Source organism: Sorex araneus, chromosome 4 (assembly GCF_027595985.1).
Source record: "Sorex araneus isolate mSorAra2 chromosome 4, mSorAra2.pri, whole genome shotgun sequence".
Lineage (NCBI taxonomy): Eukaryota > Metazoa > Chordata > Mammalia > Eulipotyphla > Soricidae > Sorex > Sorex araneus.
Window position 1 is genome coordinate 9,488,786 of NC_073305.1, and position 26,395 is coordinate 9,515,180.

The 26,395-nt window shown below is 65.6% G+C and overlaps 1 protein-coding gene across 4 annotated transcripts in view; it reads left to right on the forward strand.

Moving 5' to 3' along the window:
* Positions 1-26,395, forward strand: part of GRIP2 (glutamate receptor interacting protein 2) — a 66,685-nt gene that overhangs the window by 25,576 nt on the left and 14,714 nt on the right. For 2 of the 4 annotated variants that reach the window (XM_055134352.1, XM_055134355.1), the window contains exons 2-9: positions 21,576-21,656; positions 21,747-21,882; positions 22,694-22,839; positions 23,357-23,443; positions 24,231-24,306; positions 25,096-25,241; positions 25,873-26,020; positions 26,115-26,284. In XM_055134352.1, the coding sequence (XP_054990327.1) occupies positions 21,576-21,656; positions 21,747-21,882; positions 22,694-22,839; positions 23,357-23,443; positions 24,231-24,306; positions 25,096-25,241; positions 25,873-26,020; positions 26,115-26,284 (990 nt within the window). Of the gene's footprint in view, positions 1-204; positions 371-10,051; positions 10,107-21,575; positions 21,657-21,746; positions 21,883-22,693; positions 22,840-23,356; positions 23,444-24,230; positions 24,307-25,095; positions 25,242-25,872; positions 26,021-26,114; positions 26,285-26,395 lie in introns of those variants that run through there. The other 2 variants (XM_004613190.2, XM_055134354.1) reach the window with 2 other exon arrangements.

The following is a 26,395-nucleotide window of genomic DNA, read 5'->3' on the forward strand; positions in this document are numbered from 1 at the left end:
GGTGGCACATCTGAGCAGAGTGGGGGGGGGGGGCAGGGGGCGGCCGGGGGGCGCTGTGGGAGCAGGAGGCAGCCCGGGCGTCCCGCGGAGACGGGTCCCGAGTTCCAGAACGCTCGGCCGGGCCGGGGGGAGGCTGGGCCGCGTCGCCGCCGTGCCACCGCGGCTGGCTCCGGGGAGGATTATCTATTTTAGCAACTCGGGAGGGAGGAGGCGGCGGGCGCCCAGGCTGCCAGTCAGCGCGGGCAGCTCCCGGCTGCGGAGCGCGGGCGCGGGCGCGGGTGCCAGGCCCGGGAGCCCCGACCGGACGGACGGGCCATGCTGGCCGTGTCGCTCAAGTGGCGGCTGGGCGTGGTGAGGCGGCGGCCCAAAGGTACCGGGACGGGCCCTGTGTGCCCCGGCTGCGGGGGGCCGTGGGAGGGGCTGCTGGGTCCTTCCTGGCGCCTTGGGGGGGGCTGGGGGGATCTCTTTGGTTCTGGATCTTTCTCTGGGAATCTGTGTCAGTTTCCTCGGGTCCGCCTGCGTCTCGCGCTCTGGCGTCCTCCCTCTTTGTCTGCGTCTCGCCCGTCTCCTCCCCTCTCCCCCCTTCCCGCCTCGCCTGGGCCCGGGTCCCCACCTCGCTGCTCCTCCGTCGGCCTCCTTCCTGCTCCCCCGGCCCCCCTTCCGCTCACCGTCCCTCCCCGAGTCCCTTTGGGGGGGCAGAACCCCTTCCTGGTCCCCCTGTTCTGGGTGAGGATGTGTCCGTGTAAGGGGGCAGGGATGTGCGTGAGAGAGAGAGACAGAGACAGAGAGACAGAGAGAGAGAGACAGAGAGGGGGGAGAGAAAGAGACAGAGGCAGAGAGGGATGGAGAGAGAGAAAGAGAGAGAGAAGACAACGAGACAGAGACAGCAAGACAGAGAGGGAGAGAGAGAAGACAGAGACGGAGAGAGACAGGCAGAGAGAGGGAAAGAGAGAAGGAGAGAGGGAGAGAGAGGGAGGGAGAGAGAGAAGAAGAGAGGGAGAGAGAGGGGGAGAGAGGGAGAGGAAGAGAGAGAGGGAAAGAGAGAGGGAGGGAGAGAGAGAAGGAGAGAGAGGAGAAAAGAGGGAGAGGGAGAGAGAGAGGGAAAGAGAGAGGGAGAGAGAGGGAGGGAAAGAGAGAAGGAGAGAGAGGGAGAGAGAGAGGGAAAGAGAGGGAGAGAGAGGGAGAGAGAGAGGGAGAGAGGGAGGGAGAGAGAGGAGAGAAAGAGAGGGAGAGGGAGAGAGGGAGAGGGAGAGAGACAGGGAAAGAGAGCGAGGGATAGAGGGAAGGAGAGAGGGATAGAGGGAGGGAGAGGGGGAGAGAGAGGGGGGAGAGAGAAGGAGAGAGAAAGGGATAGCGGGAGAAACAGAGGCCCAGCTCGGCCCAGTACCGAGGCGCAGGCCCGGTGGGTGGGTGAGGCGGGTGGGCGGCCCCCGTGGAGGCAAGGACCCAGCCCTGGCCCCACACGCGGCCCCTCGCACATCAGCTCCGAGAAGGGGCTCCCGCGGACAGGGGTGAGGCGAGGACCGGGCTGGGTGGGATGGACAGAGCCCGGGCCTGCAGCCAAGCCCCGCGGGCTGGGGGCGCAGGTGGCCGTGGGGGCCGGGCCCCACGAGTGACGGGGCCGTTAATCAGCCCTGGGGGGTGACGCACCCGGCCTGACTCATCCCTCCCTCCGGCAGCGGAGCAGGGCAGAGCCCAGGGCCGTCTTGTGAGCGGGCCTCGGCCTCTCCACACGTGTCTGAGACGGGCCGTGGGGGTGGAGCCTGCACAGCCCATGGGCAGCTCGGCCGGAAGTCGGCGCCTTCAGAGCAGGGAACAGGGTTTCCCGTGGGCCATTGCAGGGGATGCTCGTCTGGCCCCCCGAGACCAGGGTCAGACGCTGCCCCCTGCCCCTGGATCCTGCCTCCCTGCTCCTGCCCCCCTGCTCCCCTACCCCCATGTCCCCTGCCCCAGGCCTCCCGCCCCTCTGATGGGTGGGGGGGTCACAGGGCCACAGGGCCACCGGGGACACTTCCTGGGTCCCCCAGACTGGGATTTGAGGTGCTGTTTGCCTGGGATGGGGTGCTCCCCGCATGGGATGAGAGTGCTCCCCGTCTGGGATAGGGGTGCTCCCCACCTGGATCGGAGTGCTCCCCGCCTGGGGTGGGAGTGATCCCCACCTGGGATGGGAGTGCTCCCCACCTGGGATGAGGTTCTCCCTACCTGGGATGGGGGTGCTCCCTGCCTGGGATGGGGTGCTCCCCACCTGGAATGGGAGTGCTCCCCGCCTGGGATAGGGGTGCTCCCCACCTGGGATGGGGGTGCTCCCTGCCTGGGACGGGGTGCTCCCCGCCTGGGGTGGGGGGTGCTCTGTCCAGGTGGGCTCCCCTGATTTCAGTCACAGGAAGTTCTTACCGCGTGTGTCCAGGGGAGGCGCTGCACTGTCCCAGGGCGCAGGGCACCTGCCCAGGCTCCGACAGTCCCTGCAGGGCCCCTGTGGTCTCTGCGCAGCCGGAGGGGTGGGTGGGGGCAGCAGCCTGCAGGCCCACCCGCCCTTGGCCTCTGTCCTGGCAGCACCTGCCCGGCTCACAGACTGCTCCCACCGTTGTCTCAGGAACGGGCCTAGCTGAGCTTTGGACCAGGAGGTTCGGGGGCTCGAACCCGGGTCTTCTGCACGGAAGCCTGTGCTCCAGCCCCGCTGCGCTGTCCCCTGGTCCCAGCCGCTCGAGGCCCCTCCCAGGCCTTCCCTCTTCCCCCAGAGCCAGTGCGGAATGAGCCGTCTCCTCGGGGGGCTGAGGCTGGGGCTTGGGCGTGGTGGGGGGGGCGCAGGATGACACCCGACATTCAGTTCAGAGTGTGGGCGCGGGGTCTCACATGATAGGAGAGGCAGGAGCACAGGGCTGGCCAGGGTCCCGCCGCAGAGACCCCAGCAATGCTACCAAGGCAGGAGGTGCCTGCATGTCTCTGGGACTCAGTGTCCTGTCTGTGAAATGGGTTCGCCATGGAGCCTCTCTCGCCAGTGACTGTAGGGGACAGTGGAGGAAACTGTGTCTGCTAGTGCTGCAGCCACTTCTGATGGTGCCTAGAGTCTCCCTGTGCCAAGGAGCAAACCTGAGGGTCTCCCGGGCCCCCGGAGGAGACGTTTTATTTTTATTGTATTTTATTGGATTTGGGAGCACACTTGGTAATGCTCGGGGCTTACTCCTGGCTCTGTGCTCAGGGATCATTCCTGGCTCGGGGGGCCACGTGGGAGCCAGGGATTCAGCCCGGGTCGGCCTCTTGCAATGGAAGCGCCTTATCCACTGTACTGTGTTGCCGGCCTCTGGGTGTCTAGACGGGCTCCAAAAACAGTTCCCTGCGGCTCCTCAAGCTGGGAAGAAAGGATTGGGTGACGCTCTGGGCCCTTCTGTGGGAGGCAGGGAGGCGGGTCCAGGTGCGAGAGAAGCGATGGTCTGACAGGAAGGAGGGCGGCTGGGAAACTCTCCAGGATGGGGCCTTGGAGGATGAATAGGAGTTTGCCAGGACAAGGAGGATCTGTCTCGGGGCAGAGGATGGGGGGCCGTGAGAAGGGGGGCTGAGGAGTCGGACGCTTCACCCGCTTCTGGGGTACATGGCAGCCGTGGGCTGTCCTGGAGCAGAAGGAAGTGGAAGAGGGGTCCGCCCCCCTTGGCGGTGTGGGGTGGGCAGAGCTCACGGAGGCTGGGCCACCCCACTGTCCCTCGTTGAGCTGATATTCAGAAACCACTTTGGGGGGCATTCACAAAAACTGGGGTGTTCAGGGGCTGGAGCGATAGCACAGCGAGGAGGGCGTTTGCCTTGCACGCGGCCGACCCAGGTTCGATCCCCGGCATCCCATATGGTCCCCCAAGAACTGCCAGGAGAAATTCCTGAGTGCAAAGCCAGGAGTAACCCCTGAGCATTGCTGGGTGTGACCCAAAAAGCAAAAAAAAAAAAAAACTTGGGGTGTTCAGGGAGGTCCAGGTGGTGTAAGGGACACTAAGGTAAAGCCCTGGGTGAGGGGAGGGAGGGACGTGTGTGGTCTTGCGGGAAGGAAAGGTAAAAATCAGGGGCTATGGCACATGCAAAGGTCCTGGGGCACAAATGTGTGGATGTTCCTAGGCTGGAAAGTGGGAGTGTGCAGGAGACAGGGGGTAAAGGGACATTTTCAGGAACTTCTGTCCAGGACTGTCACTGACATCCGAGTAGGGTGTAAAAGTGTCCCTGGTGGGGTGTCCCCTATTTAGGATCATCCTCCCTCTGGTGTGCAGGGAGGGGCTGCGGGAGGCCCCTGAGGCGGCACATCTGTGGTGAGTCATTATCTCCCACCCGCCTCTCCTCTGCCCCCCCTTTGCTCCACATCCGGCTCCGGCGTCTCCCACACACGCAGTCTCTGGTCTGTGGGGTCGGTGCGGCCTGAGCTGCAGCCCCACCACCCACGATTGCTGTGTGCTGAGCCCTCACAGGGAAACCGAGGCACCGAGCAGGGCTGCCCCTCGCCTGGGAGGGAGATGCTGGGGGTTGTGCGGTGCCCCCATCACCCCCGGACCCCTCCAGGGCCAGTTCAGCTGGTCCCCCCGGAGGTGGGTCTTTGCGGCGTGCTCTCATGCTGTGCTCCCCACGCAGTGCTCCCCTGCCTCCTCCGCTCTCCCTCCCCCGCTCCCCTGCCCCAGGCCTGCTCTGCAGACGGTGATGGGGGCCCAGCCTCCTTGTGGAGGGTCTCCGGCACCCCCCACCCTCCATGCCTCCCCTGGCTGTTTGATCCTCTCTGAGCACTGTTGGCGGATCCCTCAGGGGCCCATGAGCACGTCGGGGAAGTGTCCCAATGCGTCTTCTCCTTGTGTGTCCCGTGCACCCCCACTGCCCTCTCCACGCTCCTCCTGGCCTCAGTTTCCCCTCTGCGCCCCCTCTCCCCCCACACCTGCCCACCGGCTCTCCTTGGGCTGACCTTGTCTCTGCAGCCCCCGCGTCCCGCTGCCTTGGCCCGGGTCCCCGTGACTCAGCAGCGAGGGGTGGGGGCACGGGAGGGGGGGCGGCCGGGGCCCCACAGGCTATGTGTGTCAAGCGGGTCTGGGGCCCTCGGAGACACCCGGCTCCTGGGAGCCAACTGTGACCCAGACCAGGGGCTTCCCTCTCGCGCCCCCAAACAGGGGACAAGGCGGGAGCCAGCGCTTCCCGGAGCCGCAGCCCCCCCTCCGAGAGGCAGTCAGGGCCCAGGAAGACCCCGGGGCGCTGCTCAGGGGGGCCCTCGAGGGCCGGAGGGAGCGTTCTGGGTGGCTTGTGTTTTGTTTGTTTGCTCGTTTGTTTTCCTTTTGGGGTCACACCCGGCGATGCTCAGGGGCCACTCCTGGCTCTGCACTCAGGAGTGACTCCTGGCGGTGCTCGGGGGACCGTTTGGGATGTCTGGGATCGAACCCGGGTCGGCCAAGTGCAAGGCACACCACGCCATCCCCGCTGTGCTATGGCTCCGGCCCCAGGACATTCTGGCGTCTTGTTCGCACAGTGGGAGCACTTGGGACTCAGTGCCACTCCCCCCCGAAAGGGCAGCCCTGGCACTTGGACAGTGGGCAGAACCTGGCCTGGGCAGTGGACGGAGGGGCCCAGACAGAGGGCAGTGCCTGCCCGGGGCCTGGACAGAGGGACGCTGACGGCGAGGGGTGCCTGACCCAAGCAGGGCCAGAGGGATCGGTCAGCAGGAAGTGCCTGACCAGGGCCGTGGACGAGGGGACCCGGACAGCAGGAAGTGTCCAACCTGGGCAGTGGGCAGAGGGGCCCGGACAGAGCAGTGGACAGCAGGGCTCCAGCCCCTGTGCGAACACAGGCTGGCCCTGGCCTTGGCCCCTCCCAGGGCCACCCGTGCGCGGCGTCCCCGACAGCAGCCACTAGAGGGCGCCCTGCCCTGGGCCCGCGCGGGTGCTGGGGCTCTGCCGGGTCCCTCCAGGGCTCCGGGCGCCTGCCCCACCCTGAGCCTGCTGTGCACAGAGTCAGAGTCATGTCCAGACCACCTGCTCCGGGGGCCCGGTGACCCCAGCCTTGCCCTGCACCTCTCTGCCCAGTCTGTCCTGCCTCCCCCAGGCAGCTTTCCCTGACTGCTCCCTAGCCTCCCCTCCTGGGTGGTGGCTGGGCTCCCGGGAGACGCCCTGTGGGGGGGGTCTCGCCACAGGATGCCGATGGTCCTCACAGCGTACGAGCAGTTGTGGGGTCTTGGACCCCATCTTTTCGCCTCCTGTCGGCTTCTCCCTGGCCACTTTCCTCTTTCCTTCTGACTCGAACCCCAGTCAGCCCGCAGTCCCTGCCTCCCAGCCACGCCCACCTGGCCCACCCGCATACTTGCGGACTGTCTGCCAGGGGCCTGGACGGTCAACCAACGGGGAAACTGAGGAACTAGGCTGGAAGGGGCCGGTCTGGGGGCAGAGAAAGTCGGGTTCCGGGTCTCTGCCGCCGGGGTGCCGGGCTGGCTTCCTCCCCGCGGTCCCTCGCCCCGTGCCCGTGCCCGTGGGCACCCTGTCTGCAGCCCTCCCCTGGGCCTTGCTCCAGACTCCCTGGAGTGCCCCCCCGTGCCGGGCGCCCCCAACCCGGTGTCCAGGCTGCGGGCCCCCTCAGCTCCGCCTCCCCCCTCGACCGCAGCCCCACCACTGGCTGCTAACAACCCCCACCTGGGGTGCTGGGAGCTAAGTACGTCCCCTTGGCATGGATGGGCTGAGGGTGGGCGTGGCCGGTCCCGCGTGCGAGGCTCGTGCAACCGTAGAAGCGTCTCCGTTCACTGGAGCCCAGGCCCATCCGTCATCCTGCCCGGTGCTCCCGGCACTGTGGGAGGGCGGTGGGCACTGTGCCCTCCCTGGAGCCGAGCTGGCTCCCGCTGCCTCTCCCTGGCATGGCCCCTGGGCACCAGCTACTGAGCACCTCCGGGGTGTGTGTCTGAGGGCGGGGCTCAGGGTGTGCCCCATGTGCAGGGTGGGGCTGCAGGCGGCACCCTGGGTCTGGGTCAGGGCTCAGGGGATGCCCTGTGTCCTGGGCGGGGCTCAGGGTACCCCGTGTCTGGGGCAGGGCTGCAGGGTGTACCCCGTGTCTGGGGCGGGGCTCAGGGGGTACCCCGTGTCTGGGGTGGGGCTCAGGGTGTCTCTGGGAGTTTGGTCCAGTCCTGGCGCCCCCCGGAGCTGTAGCTGCCCCTCTGACGCTGCCCCCCGTGTCTCAGATGGAAGATATAGGGGCCAAACTGAGAGCTTGTGTGAAAAGGGCTGAAAGTGGCTACTATGACCCTCCTCGCTCTTTTGGGGTCCCTGCACGCAGACGAGTCTCGGCTCTTGGTCGCACAAGCTCGCCTGCCCCCTGGGCCCGAGGAGGGCTGGGGCGTGGCCCAGACTCGTGGCGGCTCCCCCAAACCCAGCCCGAGTCAGGCACCGGGGCGACGTCACCTGGGCGGCTTGGCACCCCCAAGAGGGGCCCCCCTGGGCCCCCACCTGCTCACTTGGTGAAGTCCCAGGCGGGGCCTCAGTTTCCCCTGCTGTAGGACGGGCCCCGATGCCCGCCTTGACAGAGCAAGCTAGCCCCACGGGCGGGCTGGCAGGCGGTGGAGCCTGGGGCTGGGCCGGGCCTCCCCGGGGCTCGGGGAGGGAGAGGGAGGAGGAAGCCGGGAGGAGTAATAAAGGTTTATCTCTGTTCCCCGCTCCCCATCTCGCCGCTTCACACCCAGACTCCAGACTTCATTTCCGGCCGTCACTCAGGCTCCGGGTCGAGATGGGCCTGGCCAGGGGGGGCGGGGGGGGGCGGCAAGGATGGTGTTGGGGCCCCAGCCTTCTTCTGGGTGGTGTCGGCATCTGTACGATGCCGGGGGCTGCAGCCACTGCCCCTGGGAGTGCCCCAGGGAGGGACCAGCCTGAGAGTCAGAGAACATCCCCCCCAGCTGTCTGCGCCCCGGGGGGCGGGGGGATGGTCCTGGCCCTCCCCCCTCGCTCACCCGTCCCAGGCTCCCGGCTCCCGAAGAAGACCCTGCCCGGGGCGGGGGCTCGAGCCAGGTGCCCGGCCATCGGGGGCCTTGGCCTGCTTGGAGCCCTGGCGGCTGCGTGGATGCGGGGTCAGGGGGTCTCCCTAGTGTGGGGGGTGGTGGTCTGCGCCCCCTGGGAGGCACTGTCCTTGTCCTTGTGCATTCTCAGCTGAGCGAGCAGAGGTCCGGAGAGGTTGGGACACAGGCCACTGGCCACACCTCGAGGGGCGGCGGGACCTTGGCTGGGTGCCCTGGGCCCCCCTGGGCCCCTCCCTGGCCACGCGGGGCTGCGTTCAGGCAGGTCCACCTGCGGCCTTCTGCCCTTCCTGGCCACGTTCCTTCCAAATCAACCTCCAACTCCCACCCCCTTGCCCCCAGACTGAGCACACGCCCCTCACCTGCCCCCCCCCCCCCCCGCCCCCGGAGGCCGGAGCTTCCCGGCAGCGCCTTTAAGAACAGAGGAACCTTCCCTCTGCAGAGCTGGGTGACGCAGGCAAGTGACTTAACCTCTCTGGGTCGAGAACTGTTCAAACCCTGCCTGGTTCCCGAAGGATCCAAGTCGCTTCCAGACGCGTCTTTGGATGGAATCCAGCGTGAAGCTGCCGGGTGGGGGCTGCAGGAGGGGCCTCGGCCCCGAGGGAGAGCAGCTCCCGCCGAGGCCGCCTTAACCCGTGACCTTTGCTAAAGCGTCTCGTCTCCTGCACAAAAGTAAATTCCACGGGAGGAGCGCGAGAGCCAGGCGTGCGGGGAGGCGTGTGCGCGGCTCCCTCGCTCACGTAAACGCACCCGTGTGTGCGCGAGCAAATATTTCCCGAGCAGACGGGACAGGATGCGACTCTCGGGCCTCCTCCCCCGGGGGGGGGCCGCGGGCGGGGAGCGAGGGCGAGGGGGTGTCAGGACCAGGATGGGCCGGGAGGGGTCCCCGTCAGAGCCCACCCTCTCCTGTCCCTCGGGGTCTGCTCCCTGCCCCCCCCCCGCCGCCTGACCCCGTCAGAGCCCACCCGCTCCTGTCCCTCGGGGTCTGCTCCCCGACCCCCCGCCCGTCCCCGTCAGAGCCCACCCGCTCCTGTCCCTCGGGGTCTGCTCCCCGACCCCCCCCACCGCCCGGCCCCGTCAGAGCTGCTCTCCGTCCTCCCCACAGACTCCCCCCACTTCAGGCCTCCCCCAGCCCCCAGCCAGCACTCACCCCCCCCCGCCCCAGGCAGAGCCCCCCGGCAGCTGTCTGGCCTGCGTGCTGGCCCCTGGCCCTGGGCTGTGCCTGGCGTCCCCCCAGGGAGCGGACAGGCTGGGGACGCTGCTGCCGGCAGGCTGGGGTGGGCGGCCTAGGAGGGAGCTGGACTTACACTCGGGGGGTGGGGGGCGGTCAGTGTGTGGGAGGGGGCCGGAAGTACCCCCACCGCCACCCGTCGCTAACCACTAGGCAACACTCCTCAGCTCAGATAGGCCCGAGCAGGCTGGAGCAGGGGCGTGTGGTGCCTGCGTGCACGCGGCAGGGCTGACACGGCTTTGTCCAGGCTCCCGTCACCGTTACCGCTTCTCCCCGGCACCTCTGCCCCCTGCGGCCCGGCCCGCGGCGGGTGCCAGCCAGCGGGTGGCATGAGGGGCAGGACAGCTGCGGGCCGGAGGCGAGAGGCGAGGGCTGGGGCGATCCTCAGCTGGCGCTGCCCGTCACACCCAGGAGCGGGCAGAGCCCGGCCCGGCCCTCTCAGCCTGTGCCCCGCGCTGGGGTGCCCCCTGGTCACCGGCCGGGGGGTCTGCGCCACGCCCCACCTTACGGACACAGACTGAGCAGGGCAGGGGGGAGGAGGGGAGGAGGACAAGTGCCCCCAGGTCGCCAGCCCCAGGGCGTATCAGGGAGGGCCTGTCCCCGGGGCAGTGGGGGGGCTCCCCAGGGACCGGGCACTTGTCATCCCAGATCCCTGCCCGGATGCCAGCAGGGGGGAGGGGGTGCCGAGCCCCGGGCTGGCCGTGTCCCCTTTAAGCAGAGCCGCCCGCCGCGGTGGGTGGACCCGGAGCCCAGCCAGTGGGAGCCCCGAGCGCCCTCCGGAGCTGAGCAGCAGCGTGGCTCCCCGGGGAGGTGGCCCAGGGCGCGCAGACAATAGCAGCATGTTGTGTGGGCTCAGCCGGGAGACCCCTGGACTGGCAGGTGAGCGGGGGAGGGGGGGCCGGGGCAGAGGCGGGCTGGGCAGGGCTGACGGGCCCCACTCCCCGCCCTCCTTCACCCACGCTCGGAGCGTGCGGGGGGCACGTGGCTGGCGGGGGGCTCGCGTGAGGGGCTGCCTGCAGGTGCGCGAGACCACCCCAGGGGGGCGGCGTGGAGGGGGCGCGGGCCAGCGGGACAGGACACCATGCAGATTCAGGTCCCAAGTACCGGCCCCCTGGGAACTGCCTGGGCTGGCGTGTCACAGGCCACTGAAAGAGCTGGGGCAGGCGTGGCTGCTCTGTCTGTCCGTCCGTCCGTCCATCCGTCCGTCTCTCCCGCTGCTGGCTGCCCCTGTCCAGAACGAACCAGGTGGCATCTCCTTCCCTGGGTGCCCCCGGGGCAGTGAGGGGTCCCCTCCTGCACTTTGGGGTCCCCTCCTCCCCACGACAGCCGGAAGTGCAGAAGGGGGCAGCCGCCCTCCTGTCAGCCCCGCCGCTGACAGAGACAGGGACAGCGCCGGGCTGGCACCCAGGGGGCGCAGGCTCCCGCCGCCCCGCCCCTGGCAAGGCGCAGCAGTGGGGCCACTCCCGGGCCCCCGGAGAATCGCTGAGCCAGTCAGAGAATCCCTCTCTGGACCCGCCGAGTGCCCCTGGCCCCCGGCCCAGGCGCCAGCAGAACATGCTGCATTGTTTGGGGACCAGGGAATCCTGGTTTATGGGGAAACTGAGGCACGGAGGTGTTGAATGACTTGTCCCAAGGCAAGGCGATCGGACGTGGCAGAGCGGGGGTTTGACCCCTCGTAGCCCGACCCCCCGTCTGCTGTGGGCGAGGAGGGGCCGTCTGCCCAAGCCGGACACCTGACCTCTGGGCCTAACGGCCAGGTGAGTGGGGGGGTCACCTCGCCCTGCCGTGGTCAAAGCCACCCTAGTGGGGCCCACAGACCTTCCCTGGGCACGGCCAGGGGCCGCCCCGTCAGGGCCTGCCGCGTTTACCAGGCCCAGGCCTGGCATCTCACCTGCTGCCCCTTTGCCTCCTCCCTCTGGCTCCCACGCCTGCCCCCACCGTCTGTTGCTGCTGCTCTGGGCGGGAGGGTCTTGTTCAAGCTCACATCTCCTCCTGCCCCGTCTGCTGTCGTGACCCCCACAAGACGCTCTTGTCCCCTGACCGCTCCAGTGCCCACCCTGGGCGTCTGGTCAGGGTCGGTGCCGAGGGTCTTGTCAGCACAGGTCAGAGATGGAGCTTCAGGTGTGGTGGGCTCCAGGCGCCAGCGAGCACCATCGGGGCCCGGTCCCTGCTCACTCCGGCACCTCCCTCGAGACGAGCCTGGTGTCCGGCCGACTCTCCTCTCCCGCGCCCCGCGTACCGCCCAGGGGCGCTGGGGCTGCGGTGCGTCCAGGGCGGAACTCAGAGCCCCGTGTGTGCCTGGCTGGGCTGGTGCTCTTCCGCTCAGGGGTCCTGGCACCTTGCGGGGGGGGGGCTGCGCAGCAGAGCTCAGGGGCTACGCCTGGCTCTGTGTCCGGGAGTGAGCCCTGGCAGTGCTCAGGGGGCCTGACCGGGGTGGGAGGTCCCTGCAGCTCCATCTCCGCTGCTTCCTCTCTGGCCCCTGTCAGCACTGGGAAGCGTAAGGTCGCCGGCTCAGTCGCCCCAAAGGACAGAGGGTCCTCGTGACTGTCTGGGACCGTTCTGTGCGCCCACCCCTGAGATTCTGATTGGCCGGACCTGGTCGCGTCACCCTGCCGGGGGCCGGTGGTCAGCAGGTGGGAAGGGCCTGACTCGGGGCTGGAGCCTCGCTCTGCCCCAGGGCCCTGCCGGAGGGGCCTCTGTCCGGCCCCGCAGAGCAGCCGGGCCAGTCTTGCCCCGGGAGCCCCCCACGGGCTCCCCACCAGAAGGGACGTGAGCAGGGCTGGGGTGTGGCGCTCTGGCAGGAAGCCCCCCACCTCCCCCCACACCCCCCCCCCACACACCCCAGCATTCACTCCTCTGACTCTCGGTCACAAAGTGATCTTTGTCCCCGGCCTGCCCGGGTGCCAGCCGGGCCCAGGAGGCCGGGCAGGGTGTGCACCGAGGGCGGCTCCGCCGTGGCCCAGCCTGCAGGGCTGCTCTGAAGCTGCCTCCCCAGGGCCCACGGGGGCCTGGCCCCGGCTCCCCTGCCTGTGGCCACAGGGGGAGGCCCAGATCCCAGGGAGGCTGGCCTCGCCACCTGGCGCCACCCCTCCACCCACCCTCCTGATCTGTAAGCGGAACTGCAGCGCCGGGGATGCCTTATGTGCCTACCTCTCCATGCCGGAGGACAGACGGACAGAAGCCCAGTCCCAGGGGTGACCTCCTGGGGGGCAGGGGCAGTGTGTGAGTGAGACTGGCGGGGACAACTGTCAGGGCTGCTGACCGGGCAGAGAGCTGGGGAGGAGAACAAAGCAAGAAGGCCGTGAGGGGGCTGAGGTGTCGGGGTGCAGGTGTAAGGACGGGCCAATGGGGGAGATACCCCAGAGAAAGAGACATTTCCGACCGCCCCTGAAGACGGTAAAAGAGCAGTTTTATGGATGTCCGGGGGTCAGCGTTTGGATGGAGGGAGCTGCCAGTGCAAAGGCCCTGGGGTGGGTGTGGTGATGGAGGGGGGGAAGGGTGGAACAGTGAGGACATCAGCACCCTGGAACAGAGCTGGCAAAGGGGAAAGTGTTAGGAGGTGAGGGGGGGAGGTCGAGAGATTATCAGCGGTGGTGGGACTTTGACTTCCAAAGCCGTGAACTGACACTCTTTTAATTTGTTTTTTAAATTTTTCCTGAATCACAAAATTTACTGAATTGCAAAGTTACACAGATATTTGTGGTTGAGTTTCAGGCACACACACAGTGTTCCAGCACCAGTCATTTACCAGTGTCCACTGCCCTCTACCAGTGTCCCCAGTCTCTGCCGCGCCCAGTGGCCACCGCTGTTGCGGGGGGCGGGGAGTGTGGTCCTGGCGACCCTCGGTTTGGAGGTCACAGCCTGAGTGGGCTGGGAGAGCTGCCCCGGGGGCAGGAGGCCGAGGCCCCCCTGAGCCTGCGCCCCCATCCCGGCTGGTGGGCAGCGGGCAGGTGTGGCCAGGGGCCAGCCAGTGACCGCTGGGGAGGGGGCCGGGGGGCTCCTGGCAGCCCGTTGTGTCCAGCCGAGAGGCCTTGAGTCCTGGCGCCTGCAGGCCAGCCCTGCCCTCCTTCGGGGCCCCTGGTCCCCATCTGTGAGAGCAGGGCTGAGGGGTGAGGGGATGGGGCGCAGGAAGGCCCAAGTCCAGTCCTCCTGGGCCTCGCTGTGGTCCGAAAGCCGCTTCCTTCTCTCCCCAGGGGCGAGGGGCCGGCGCGCTCCCCTGCCGCTCCCGTCCCGCATCACCCCTGCACCCTGAGCTTCACGTGTCTTTTTGGTTGGCTCCTTGCAGCTCAGTGCTTGAAGGACCCCGCGGTGCTGGGGACCGAATCCGGGTGTCCCGTGTGCCAAGCCTCGCGTTAACTCTCCTGCCCCGGGCAGCCGCTTTCCAAACCGGGCGCGGAGTCTCTGCCCCTCCCTCTCAAACACAAGCCTTGGGCACAGCGAGGGGTCATCAGCCCTGCTCCAGGCAGGCGCCACCCCCCACCCCCCAGAACCGAGTCCCCCAGCACTTCCCGGGGCAGGAGGGCCCCCCGAGGCCCTGTGTGTGACCTGCACGGTTCTCGTGCCTCAGTGTCCTCTCTGTCTCGGGGACAGTCTCGGCACCCTCCACGCCCCTTTCACCAGGATAGAGGAGCGACCGAGCCTCGTGGAACTCTGAGCTAAGTCTTAGATCCGGGCCTGCGGGCGTCACGTTGGTCACCTTCCCCCACGGCTCCCAAGGCGGGACCAGTCCCTCCTGGTGGCGCTGGAGCAGCAGAAGCAGGGGACAGCTGGGCCCTGGGAGCACCGCCCCGTGGGCACCCCCTTCCCCCCACCTGCGTGCAGGGGGTGTGGCTGGAGCCTCTGCGCATTGATTTTCCTCCTGTGCCACCCCCCACCCCCAAGCCACTGTCCTCCCCCTGTGGCCCACAGCACGGGCCTCGGTCAGGGCCAAGTCCCCGGCTGTGCCCGGCGCCCCCGCCCCTCCCGTGCCTAGGCGGGACCCTGGCATGGCCACCGGCCAGCCTGACTTCCTTTCCCTTTGTGGGAACTCAATAGCTCCCTGGGGCCTCAGCAAGATGGAGATAATGAAGGCAAATTGGCCACGATTTGGAGTGAAATGAAACAGAAAAATAAAAAACCCCTCTCGTCTGCCCTGGCCCTTGTGTGGGGTCCCCGGGGTGCACCCCAGGAATATGCATAAAGTGTCCTTCTGCCCCCACCCACCCACCCACCCAGATGCCCGTTCTGGGCTGGCCTGGGCTGTTGCAGGAAAGAGTTTGTCTCTGAATTCTTAGAGGAAGCAGATTGACTGAAAGCAAAAGCGCATAATTGCCCAGGCTGGAAGGAGACAGGAAAAACGCACACACACACACACACATGCGCACACACACAAACGCACACACACACACACACACACAAACACACATACATACACGCACACGCGCGCACACACGGGGCTAAAAATATCTCTGTTTTTTATGCACGTTTCCAGCTGAAAATTGGTGGGAAAGCTGTTTTTGAAAAGCCTTCATCTCTAGCATATAATTACCGGGTCCCGGAACAAAAAGGAAAGAGAGCAGGCATGTTCTCCGCCGGAGGAGGGCTGGGGTCTGAGCCCCTGGGGGGGCGTTCTATAAATAAGATCCTTCCCTCAAATGCTCAAGCCTGAGCTGGTGGCAGCTGGCCATGGCAGGGAGCACGGCCCCATTTCACAGATGGGGAAACTGAGCTCTAGTCAGCCGGCCTGACGGCCCTGAGGGGGCTGCCTGTTTCTCCCCCACCCAGTGGGCCCGTGAAGGGGGGTGGAGGTCTGAGACCCCTGCGAAGAGGCAAACCTGTGGCTTTCTGTGATTCTGAGCGTGACTGAGGGCGGGGGGGGGGGCGGGGGGCCCTCTCAGATCTCTCACCTCTCCAGAGACTTAATGGCAACCGAGGGAGGGGTCCGGACATTTGCCAGTGCAGGGGACAGAGAGAGAGGACAGTGGGGAAGGCTGTCCTGTGGCAGGCTCAGAGCCAGCCGGCCTGGCCCCAACCCCCCGCACTGCCCCCCGAGCACTTCCTGGAGTGACCCCTGAGAGCAGAGCCAGGAGTAAGCGCCGAGCACTTCTGGGTGTGGCCAGAGCCCCCCAACCCCCCAAAGCAGGCATTCACCAATGAGGCGAGACCCCCCCACACACACAGCATCTCACCCTCACTGACGTCTGCGACTGAGGCTGACGGGCGTCGGGCGCCTCGTGCCAGCCCCCCCCCCCCGGGAGAAGAGCTGGGCCAGCCTGGGCAGAAAGCCAGGAAAAGGGGGGGCAAGCCTGGGGCGGGGGCAGCTCGGGAGGAGGAGGCGGATTCACTCACCTTGCCCCCCCACGCGTGTCCACGCAGCCCCAGCGGCACCCCAGGAGTTAACGTTAGGATGAGGGCAGCAGGAGAGGGGAAACCAAGGGAGAAAAAGGGGCGGAGGGGAGCGTGGGAACCCGCGGTGGAGCAGTACTGGCAGAGAGAGGGGGGAGAGGGGGAGAGGGAGAGAGAGACAGAGACAGAGACAGAGACAGAGAGAGAGGAGAGAGAGAGGGAGAGAGAGAGAGACAGAGACAGAGACAGAGAGAGAGGAGAGAGAGAGGGAGAGAGAGAGAGAGAGAGAGAGGGAGAGAGGAGAGAGGGAGAGAGGAGAGAGAGAAGAAAGAGAGAGGACAGAAATGAGAGAAGGAGAGAGAGGAGAGAGGAGAAAGGAGAAAAAGAGAGAAGAGTAAGGAGAGAGGGAGAGAGGGGAGAGGAGAGAAAAGTGAGGGAGAGAGGAGAGAGAGAGGGAGAGAAGAGAGAGAAGAAAGAAGAGAGAGGGGAAAGAGGAGAGAGGAGAGAAAGGAGAGAGGGAGAGAGGAGAGAGGGAGAGAGGAGAAAGGAGAAAGAGAAGAGTAAGGAGAGAGGGGAGAGGAGAGAGGAAAGAAAGGAAAGGGAGAGAGGAGAGAGAAGAAAGAGAGGAAAGGAGAGAGGAGAGAGGAGAAAGAGGAGGGAGAGGAGGACCGTGGGAAAGAGGAGAGAGGGAGGGAGGAAGGAGAGGGAGGGAGGGAGGAGAGAGAGAGGGAGAGAGCGAGAGCTGCTGACCTGCTGGCCCCCCACGACCTGCCCGGGGTAGCAGGGAGACCAGAACTGGGCCTTGCGTGCGCCCTGCGGCCTGAGACCCCCGCGCCCTGCCCGGCTGGTGCGGGAACGGGCGTGTGGCGCACTGTCTTAGGCCGAAGGGAGTCCGCCCTGCCCGGGGGTCCAGGCCTGCTGCCTCCTCCTGCAGGAAGGGGTCTGGAAAGGCAGCGAGTGAGAGCGGGGTGGGGAGAGGGGTTAAGGCTCTGGCCTGGCCTTGCAGCTGCACGGTCACCCGGGTTCCATTCCCAGCCCCTAACCGGGTCCCCCAGTGGCTGTGCATGTCTCGACCCTGGTTCCATCTTCAGCATCACGGAGTGCCCCTAGTACCCCCTGGAGAGGCCGGCACTGACCCAGCCTCCGGCCCCTCCTGATGGTCACTCTGGAGACCGGGCCCCCAGATGAAGGGAGGGAGAGAGAAAGGTGGGCAGGAGAGAACGCTGGCCTCTCGGGAGAGGAGAGAGAGCCCCGTAGCGGAGAAGGAACTGCACGTCTGGGATGCGTGTGGGTGGGAAACGGAGCATCCCCGTCCAGCTCGCATTGCAAAGCTGACTGCAGAGGTCCTTCCCGGGGGTGCCCAGGCCTCCGGCCCCCTGTGCAGACCTAGCATGGGCCCGAGGAAAGGGCTCAGGACAGTGGGTGGTCTCCTCTGGCTGGAGTCTTCTGTCCCATTGATGTACTGACTGAGCCCCTGTTCTTACGGGGTCTTCCCCACCTGGGCTGGTGTTTGACTTGGTCTCCTTCGAAGCCTTATCGGACCTCAGAGCCTGGGAATCATTCCTGGGCTTCTGCTCGGCCTTCGGGCTGGCAGCAGGTTCTTTTGGTTCCATTACTGCTGGTGGGGGAGGTGGGGTGCTCCCCAGGTGTGTAGGGGGGGACTTCCTCTTCTGGTCCACTGCTAAAGTCACACACACACATTCACACACACGCACACACAATGCACATACACAAGTGGGTTCTTTTCTTTAGTTGCAACCTTTTTTAAAAAAAAAAATTTTATTAGTGAGGGGCTGGAGTGATAGCACAGCAGGGAGGGCATTTGCCTTGCACGCAGTTCGATTCCCAGCGTCTCACATGGTCCCCCGAGCACCGCCAGGAGTAATTCCTGAGTGCAGAGCCAGGAGTAATCCCTGTGCATCACCGGGTGTGACCCAAAAAGAAAAAAAAAACACTAAAACTTTTTATTAGTGAATCACTGTGAGGTACAGTTACTATAGCATTGTTTTCCTGTTGTTCATCAATTTGGGCAAGAGTTACAAACTCTTGCAGACAGTTACAGACTTACAAACTTTCGTGCTTGCATTTCAGTCTTACAATGGTCGAGTACCCATCCCTCCACCAGTGCCCGTTTTCCACCACCAATGGTCCCAGTATCCCTCCCACCACCCCCACCGGGTCCCCTCTACCCCACCCCGCCTCTGTGGCAGGGCATTCCCTTTTGCTCTCTTTCTTCTTTTGGGCGTGGTGGTCAGTAGCAGCCTTCTTGCATCCTGGCTTCAGAGCCCAGGTTCCAGGGAGCCGCTATTCCTCAGTGTGGGGTTCTGAGCCTTTTTGATGATTTGTTTTTGGTGCCGGAGCTGAAAGCTCTCCATTCTTGGGCTGCAGGAGGGTCAGAGGTGGAGGCACTGGTCTTGAGGCACCGCACGGGATGCCTTGAGCACTGACCCCAGGAGTGACCCCTGAAATAGTGACCCCCGAGCCAGAGTAGCCCCTGTGCACCGTCAGGAGTGGCCCCACACAACCCCCTCCCACGGAAAAACAAAACCCCAGTGGGCTGGCTCTGGCCAACTGCCTTCTCTGCTTTCTGTTTGTAAGAACCCGCCTCTCCCTGCCCAGACTCTTGGCCGGCGCTGCTCCCCTGTCCCTCCCAGCCCTGTCCCAGGAGGACGTCTCCTGCCAGCCGCGGCACCCCAGATAGGACCGATTAACCCCGAGTCGCCCTCCCGGACTCGTTCAGTGACACAGTTGCTAGAATCCAGTCTTTTAAATTTTATTAGCTCAAAAAACATCTTGTTGAATCCAAATGAAGTGCGATTTAGGGAGCGCTGGAGAGGCATTCATTGCCAGGAACAGGCGTGCGGGGTCTGCAGGCTGATGTGAATGAGGGGCCTCAGAAGGGGGGCGTGAGCGAAGCTGCTGGGGGCCCTCCCCCTGGAGCCCTGGAAGTGATTCCTGTCTGCAGTGGTGTTGAATTTGGCACCTACCACGCTCGGCAAGAGCGGTAGCCGCATCACAGGGTGGGGGAGGGGCCGGGGACCCAGATGGTGCCTCCAGGGAGGAGTCTCCCACTTCCTTAGAGGGGCTAGGCTGCAGCCCTGCCCCAGCCTGAGCCCAGCCCCCACCCCGCCCACGTCCAGCCCCTCCCGCGCCCCAACCTAGATCCAGCCTGAGCCTCGCCTTCATCCCCCAACCCAGCCCGAGCCCCGCCCACCCGGCAGGCCCCTCCCACACACCCCTAGGCACGCCCACATAACCCGAGCCCCGCCCACGCTGCTAACCCCTCTCCGAGCCCCGCCCAACCCAGACCGAGCTCCGCCTACCCAGCCTGAAGCCCCGCCCACCCAGCCCGAGTTCTGCCCACCAGCGTTAGCCCCGCCCACAAACCTGAGCCATGCTCATCCAGCCAGAGCCCCGCCCACCCATCCTGAGCCACACCGCCCAACCCGAGCCCCGCCCACCCAGCCAGAGCCCCGCCCACTCCGTCTGAGCTCCACCCCCATCTCTACCCAGGCAAGAGACCCTGCCACCTATGCTTCGCCCCGCCCACCTCAGCCTGGGCCCCGCCCCGCCTGGCCTGAGTCCCCGCCCCCAGCTAATCCCACCCACGCGGCCCCCCCACCACCTCCCCAGGGCCCCACCCGGACGTCTGACGTGAGCAGTGGTACTCAGTGACCTTCGCTACTTTCTCAGCCTTAGTGTTTTGGGGTGCGGTGCTACTGGCACCTAGCGGTTGGCGCGCAGGGCTGCGCCTCCATACGGAGAAATACGGGAGAGCAGCCAGCCGCATGCGAGGTCACCCGCGAGGCCTGCTGTGGACTGAACCCTGTTCTGCTGGGCCCGCAGAGCCCGGGACCCAGCGGCCAGTGGTATAGGCAGGCTCCCGGGGGAGCCTGGGTAGGAAGCAGGGCTGGGTGGGGTCTCTCCCAAGGGGCTTCCCCCCCACCAAGCCCCAGGAAGCACAGCGAGCACCCTGCAATGCCAGGCCCGGGGTCTGGGCAAGGGGTCTGACGTCTGCGTCTGGCTCTGAACCGGTCTCCTTATTTGTTAGGTGTGTTGGCAGTGGGTATCTGGAAAGCTAAAGGAAACCTGTGCGGGGTGTGTGCCAGTCTGGCCGCGCAGGTCCCTCATCCCCCCTCCCCGGCCCTTCTGGAGGGGCAGTTAGGACAGACACAAGGGCTGTGCGGGCAGGGGTCCCTGGCATCCTCCCAGAGCGGCTCCCCTGACGTTGTCCAGCTTCGGGCTCCTCTAGGATGCTCAGATGAACCCTCAGTGGACGGAGGCTGGAGAGTGGAGAAGGGTGGTGCTGCGGAACCACCACCCATAGCTCCACACCGAGGTCGGGTCAGTGCCGCAAGGCAGATGGAGGAATAAAACAACAGAACAGTAAGAAAAAAAATAATAATAAAAAAACAAAAGAAAGCAAAGCCGGCTTGATGACAGCACGCACACAGGAAAAACAACGCGGGCTGTGAAAAATCCCAAGGAAATTGCAGATAATTGCTCAGAACTAAAATGCAGATTTGAGAGGTCAGGATGGGCCGTGGTGGTACCAGGCAGAGCCCAGGTCCCATAGTTAAAGCCTGGTCAAAGATGAACGGACACTCGGCAATTACTGGCCATGGGGGAAAACCACCCCCAAGTGGACATAGAGACATCACAAGCCCCTCCCCAGAGATTAAGACAATTAAAAATAAGCCCTCGATGAACTGCAAGGATTTAGAATGATTAGAGACGTTATAAGGAGCGGTGAACAGGAGCAGCAGCGGGTCCAGAGATCAGCCAGAGAAGGAACTTTCCAAAGCCGGAGCTGAACGTTCCGGAAGAAACCCTCATGGGAAGTATGGCCCACAGATTCCGAAAGAAGGAGCTATTTTCATTGTGTGACGTACTTTTTTTGGCATGTCAGAGATATGCCCCCTCACCCTTTTCTCGAAAGGCATACTAAAAATATTTAGTGGTAGAATTTCATATCTCCAGAGTTGGTGATAAAATATTTTGGCATAGATAAAAATAAATAGAGCTAATATGACGAGGAGGCAAAAATGATTAGAAGTAAATGCTGAGGGAACAGGACTTATTATACCAGGGCTTGCCAGCTTCCTGGTGAGGAGAAACCCCTGCAGGACAATCGCATCTGGCAGAATTGCCCTTGAACCACTTCCTGGCCATCACTGTAGCACTGTCCTCCCGTTGCTCATCGATTTGCTCGAGCGGGCACCAGTCACGTCTCCATTGTGAGACTTGTTGTTACTGTTTTTAGCATATCAAATACGCCACGGGGTGCTTGCCAGGCTCTGCCTTGTGGGGGGATACTCTCGGTAGCTTGCCAGGCTCTCCGAGAGGGGGCGGAGGAATCGAACTGGGTCAGCCGTATGCAAGGCAAATGCCCTACCTGCTGTGCTACTGATCCTGTCGATACTATTATTAAAAAAAAAAACAATCTGTCCAGAGCAATAGGAGAGCAGGGAGAGCACTTGCCTTGCATGCAGCCGACCAAGCTTGAGCCTCACCAGAGGGTCCCTTGGGTTCTACCATGAGTGATCCCTGAGCACTGAGGCAGGAGTAAGCTCTGAGCACTGCTGGGTGTGACCCCCCCAACAAAACAAAACAAAAGGAAAAAAATAATGTAAGGAGTACCAGAATCGTGGACTTATTTCCCTGTGGCCGTTTGAGCCTCTGGGTCGTCAGCTCTCGAGGGTGGTCCGTGGGGGTTGGCTTGCCCGTGGTCAGCTCAGCGCGGGGAGAGCCCCCTGTCACGGCAGGCATGCACGCACCGCCCGGCTAGGGCGGCAGACCCAAGTTCGAATCCAAATCACACCATCCAGATGCCTGGATCCAGTAAGCAGACACTGGCCCAGCTCTGCGGCCCCTTCTCTGGGTCGTGGACACAGGGAGCCCCACCTTCAGCCAGGGGTCCCCGGGGAGCGGGCTTCTGAGACTCAGCTTCGAGTGCTCGGAGTCGCTGGTGGCAGGAAGGGAAATGGACGAGTCGACTCGTGTTTCACCCCTGTCACCCTGCAGACGACGAGCCCTATGCCAGAGGAGGCAAAGACGCCCTCGGGCCGGAGGGGACGCTCGCATGCCGCAGACAGAGCATCCCAGGTAACCCCTCAAGGCCCTGTCCGGGGCGCGGGCCTCCCGGCCTGTCCGGGGTCCGGGCCCGGGGTGGCACCCTGCTTCTGTCTGCCGCAGAGGAGTTCCGCGGGGTCACGGTGGTGGAGCTCATCAAGAAGGAAGGCAGCACGCTGGGCCTGACCATCTCGGGGGGCACCGACAAGGATGGCAAGCCCAGGGTCTCCAACCTGAGGCCTGGGGGGCTCGCAGCCAGGTGAGTCGGGGTCCAGCCGGCAGCACGTGTCCCCGAGAACAGGGTTCGGGAGGGGCGGCTCTCAGGCCTCTCAGGCGGGCTCCTCGCCCCCTGCCCAGCCCCCAGGACCCCCGATCCCTGCCTGGGCTGGCTGGGGGGAGTCATGGGGTGCAGGAGGAGCAGCCGAAGGCCGTGGTGGGGAGGGGGGTCTGGGGGCATCAGACACACAGGTGAGCGAGGCCAACGCCTGGTTCTCCAAACACCCCTTCCTAACCCACCTGGAGAACGACCCACCCCCCAGCCCAGGCCGGAGAAATAACAGGGAATAAGGCTCTGGCCTTTGGGAGTGGTCCCCTCCCGACCCTCCATCCTGGGGACAGTGGCCGGGGGCGGATCCCAACTCCAGAGCTACAAGTTGGTGGAGTCTGGAGATGGAAACGTCTAGAACTCGCCCCGCCCACGTGAACACAAGCCTAAGGGTTGAACATGCGCCCGGCCGCCTCCCCTCTCTGACTGGTGGGCTGAGCCGGGGGAGCGTGCCTAGGGGTGTGTGGGCGGGGCCTGGCCGGGTGGGCGGGGCTTGGGCTGGGTGGGCGGGGCTCGGGCTGGATTGCAGGGATGAAGCGTTTGCCTTGCACGCAGCCGACCCAGGTTCGATTCCCAGCATCCCATAGGGTCCCCCGAGCACCGCCAGGAGTAATTCCTGAGTGCAGAGCCTGGAGTCACCCCTGAGCATCGCTGGGTGTGACCCAAAAAGCCAAAAAAAAAACCCAAAAAACCAGGAGCCAGATTCCGGGGGGCCTGGGCCCACGTGCCAGCTCTGGCCCCCCAGGAGCGACCTGTTGAACGTGGGTGACTACATCCGTTCCGTGAACGGGATCCGCCTGACGCAGCTGCGGCACGACGAGATCATCACCCTGCTCAAGAACGTGGGCGAGCGCGTGGTGCTGGAGGTGGAGTATGAGCTTCCCCCGCCCGGTGGGTGCACGGAGCTGCCGCCCCCTCCAGGGCCTGGGGGTGGGGGACCCCCGCAGACCAGCCCAGACATCCTCCCCACCCCGGCACGCCGTCACCTGCCCGTGGCCCCCCATCATGCCACACCCACGGCCCCAGATCCATGTGAGGGAGACAGGGGGGACCCGGAACTGAGCCTGGCCTGCAGCTGCCCCTCCCGACCTCTCCGTCGGGGCCCCGGGTCGTTCCTCCGGGGTTTCAAGTTGGCCGAGTCTGAAAACGGAGACGGGCCAGAATGTCTCGGCCCGCGGGAACTCGAGCGTGAGGGTCGGGAGTGCGGGCACGGCCGCCTCCCCCTTCTGACTGGTGGGCTGAGGAGGAGGGGGGCTCACTGACCCTGCCCGGAAGCTGGGGAGGGGAGGGCGGTGTTTCCTGCCTGCGATCACGGTGGTCACCCGGCTGTCCTCGACGGGCTCTGGGGGGCATCTGCCGGCGTGGTCCGCTGACTGCGGGACTCAAAGGCGTCTCCCGTTCTCCTCAGTCCCTGAGAACAACCCAGGGACCCTTTCGAAGACGGTGGATGTGGCCCTCTACAAAGAGGGCAATAGCTTTGGCTTTGTCCTCCGAGGTCAGTGGCAGGGCTGGCCGCGGTCAGGGAGGGGGGTGGATATAATCATGCAAATTCGGGGCCTCTCCTCTCGCCGGGGTGAGGGTTCGAGGGCCAGGGAGCGAGCACAGAGACCAAAGTGCTCGCCTTGCAGGAGGCTGACCCAGTGTCATCCCCACTACCAGCTACGGTTCCCTGAACACCACCAGTGACTCCTGAGCACTGCTGAGTGCCCAGGAGTCAGCCCTGAGCCCCGCTGGGTGTCCCAAGTCCCTCCCCGCCGTAACCCTGTGGCCTCTACTGACTTAGCGTCCCCCGACCTGGGTGACTCCGACCCCTCCAGCCAGGTGCTGAAGGAAAGCTTTGCCGACAAAGAGGGGTGAGGAGGGGTTGTGGGAGGGAAAAGTTGCACCAGGAAGTGACCTTGAGGTGGGGCGGGGACGACAGTTCAGGGGGTTGCGCATGTCCGACCCAGGCTCGATCCCGGGCGCCCCGTAGGGCCCCCTCCCCCACCAGGAAGATGCCAGAGCAGAACCCGGGCGTGGCCCCCAAACCCAAATAGCAATAGTGGTGGACGCCTGGCCGGGGCCCAGCCCGGCCTCCGAGGCCCGCAGGGAAGCAGGGGAAGGCCGGGTGCAGGGCAGCAGCTGAGGGGCCCCAGTGTGAGCGACTCTGGGGCCGGTTCCGGGGACAGCGGGGCCCGGGGTCACAGACGAGGCCCCCAGGCTGGCAAGGACAGAGGGACGAAGGGTCCTGACGGGGGCCCCGCGGGGCCCAGCTCGTCCAGCTCTCTCTGGGGTCTGTCCAGGAGGCGCCCACGAAGACAGCCACAAGTCCCGCCCTCTCGTCCTGACACACGTGCGGCCCGGCGGCCCCGCGGACAGGTGAGCCCCAGGGCCCCTCCCTGCGGTGGCACTGTGGGGACACGCACGTTCTCCAGAGGAGGCCTGGCTGGGGACCCCGCGCTCAGAGCCACGTGGTGGCGGCAGGACTGAAACCCCCTTTCCCCCACCCACCCACCCCGCCATGCTCTGTCCTGGTGGGCTGTCACCTCTGTCATCCCCAGACTCAACTTCTCTGTCTGTGCAATGGGCCCAGCCCCACGACCCGAGAGCGGTCGGGCACCTGGGGCAGCTTAGCTGAGACATTGTGCCTCGGCCTGCTCCGGCACCGTGTCCCTCGGCCCTGTCCCTCTGGGACCCCGCACCCAGCACCAGGAGGAATGCGTCCAGATCCCAGGCCCCGACGTCTGTCCGTTTTAAGAGAAGTCTGGCGTGGCCTTGTCAGGAATCTAAATCCGTCCTGGAGCGGGGCCCGTCCCGAGTTATTCTTAAACCTCCCGGAATAGCCCGGGCCACCTGTCGGAGCTGACATCCCGGGGGACTAGGCGGGGACTGGCCCCCCCCGGCCTTCACGACCCCCAGCTTGGACCCCTCGGGGGCCCCAGCTTGGAGTGGCCCCTGGCACCTAGGGCCCGGAGACGGCCGGCTGGGACCTTGGGGCCCCGTGTCCCCTGGCGCGTGTCCCTCACCGGAGCCCTCCGTGTCTGCACGCTTCCCCGTCCTCAGTCCCCTGCCCCCGAGGCCGCCCCCCACGCCCCTGCAGCCCCCACGGCCTCCCCCAGCGCCCTTGCAGCCCCCACGGCCGTGCGGCTGACCGGGCCTTCCCCCCAGGGAGGGCTCCCTGAAGGCGGGCGACCGGCTGCTGAGCGTGGATGGGATCCCCCTGCACGCGGCTAGCCACACGGCGGCCCTGGCCACGCTGCGCCAGTGCAGCCACGAGGCGCTCTTCCAGGTGGAGTACGACGTGGCCGTGCCCGGTGAGCGGGACGGGGAGAAGCGGCACTAAATACCCTGGATGGTTTGATGTGGGCGTCGGGCGGCAGGAAGGGGCGGGGCCTGGCCTGGCCGCCGCCCCGAGGGGTGGGAAGACGCAGCAGGGGGGGCCAGGTTCTGCTGAGCCCCAGAGGTGCGGGGAGTTGCATATTTTTTTGGGGGGGGTCACATCCAATGATGCACAGGGGTTCCTCCTGGCTCTGCTCTCAGGAGTCACTCCTGACGGTGCTCAGGGCACCCTGTGGGATGCCGGGGATCGAACCCGGGTCAGCCGCGTGCAAGGCCAGTGACCTCCCTGCTGTGCTATCTCTCTGGCTCTGGGGATTGTGTTTTTCTGAGCTGGGGGAAGGCGTCCCAGTGAGCCACAGGACTTGGTGCCCATAGCACCAAGGTGGACAGAGGGGGTGACCGCGTTGGCACTGCCCAGCCCTCAGGCCCAAGGTCCGGCCTGCCTGTGGCTCAGTGCCCGTGTGGGCTTGGAGGGACTGTGCCCGTCCACATGCCTCGAGGCACGGACGTCCCTGGCCAGCAGAGAGCAGAGAGGGGCTTCCAAGGGGGGGGGGGGAGGCGGGGAGGAATCCACCATGCCCGCCCCACCCCTCCTTCCCGAGCCAGACCCGGCGGCCAGCACGTCGGGGCCCTTGGTGGTGGAGATCACCAAGACGCCAGGGTCCACGCTGGGCATCTCGCTCACCACGGGCTCCCACCGGAACAAGCCGGTCATCACCATTGACCGCATCAGGCCGGCCAGCGTGGTGGACAGGTGAGGCCAGTGGGTGTGGGGGGGGTCTGGGTAGCGGGGGGAGTGTGCACGGGGCTGCCCTGCCCACCGCCCTCTCCCTCCACGGTCCGGCCAGGAGCGGGGCCCTTCACGCCGGCGACCACATCCTGTCCATCGACGGCACCAGCACGGAGCACTGCTCCATGCTCGAGGCCACGCAGCTCCTGGCCAGCGTCTCCGAGAAAGTGCGGCTGGAGATCCTGCCGGCGCCCCAGGCGCGGCGGCCGCCGAAGCCCCCGGAGGCAGGTACGTCGGCGTGTCCCGGGGTCCAGCCCTCCTGAGGGCGGCCTACGGAGGAAGGACACAGCCGGCCAGGACTTGCTGGAACACGCGTCCCCTCCCATGGGGAGACCGCAA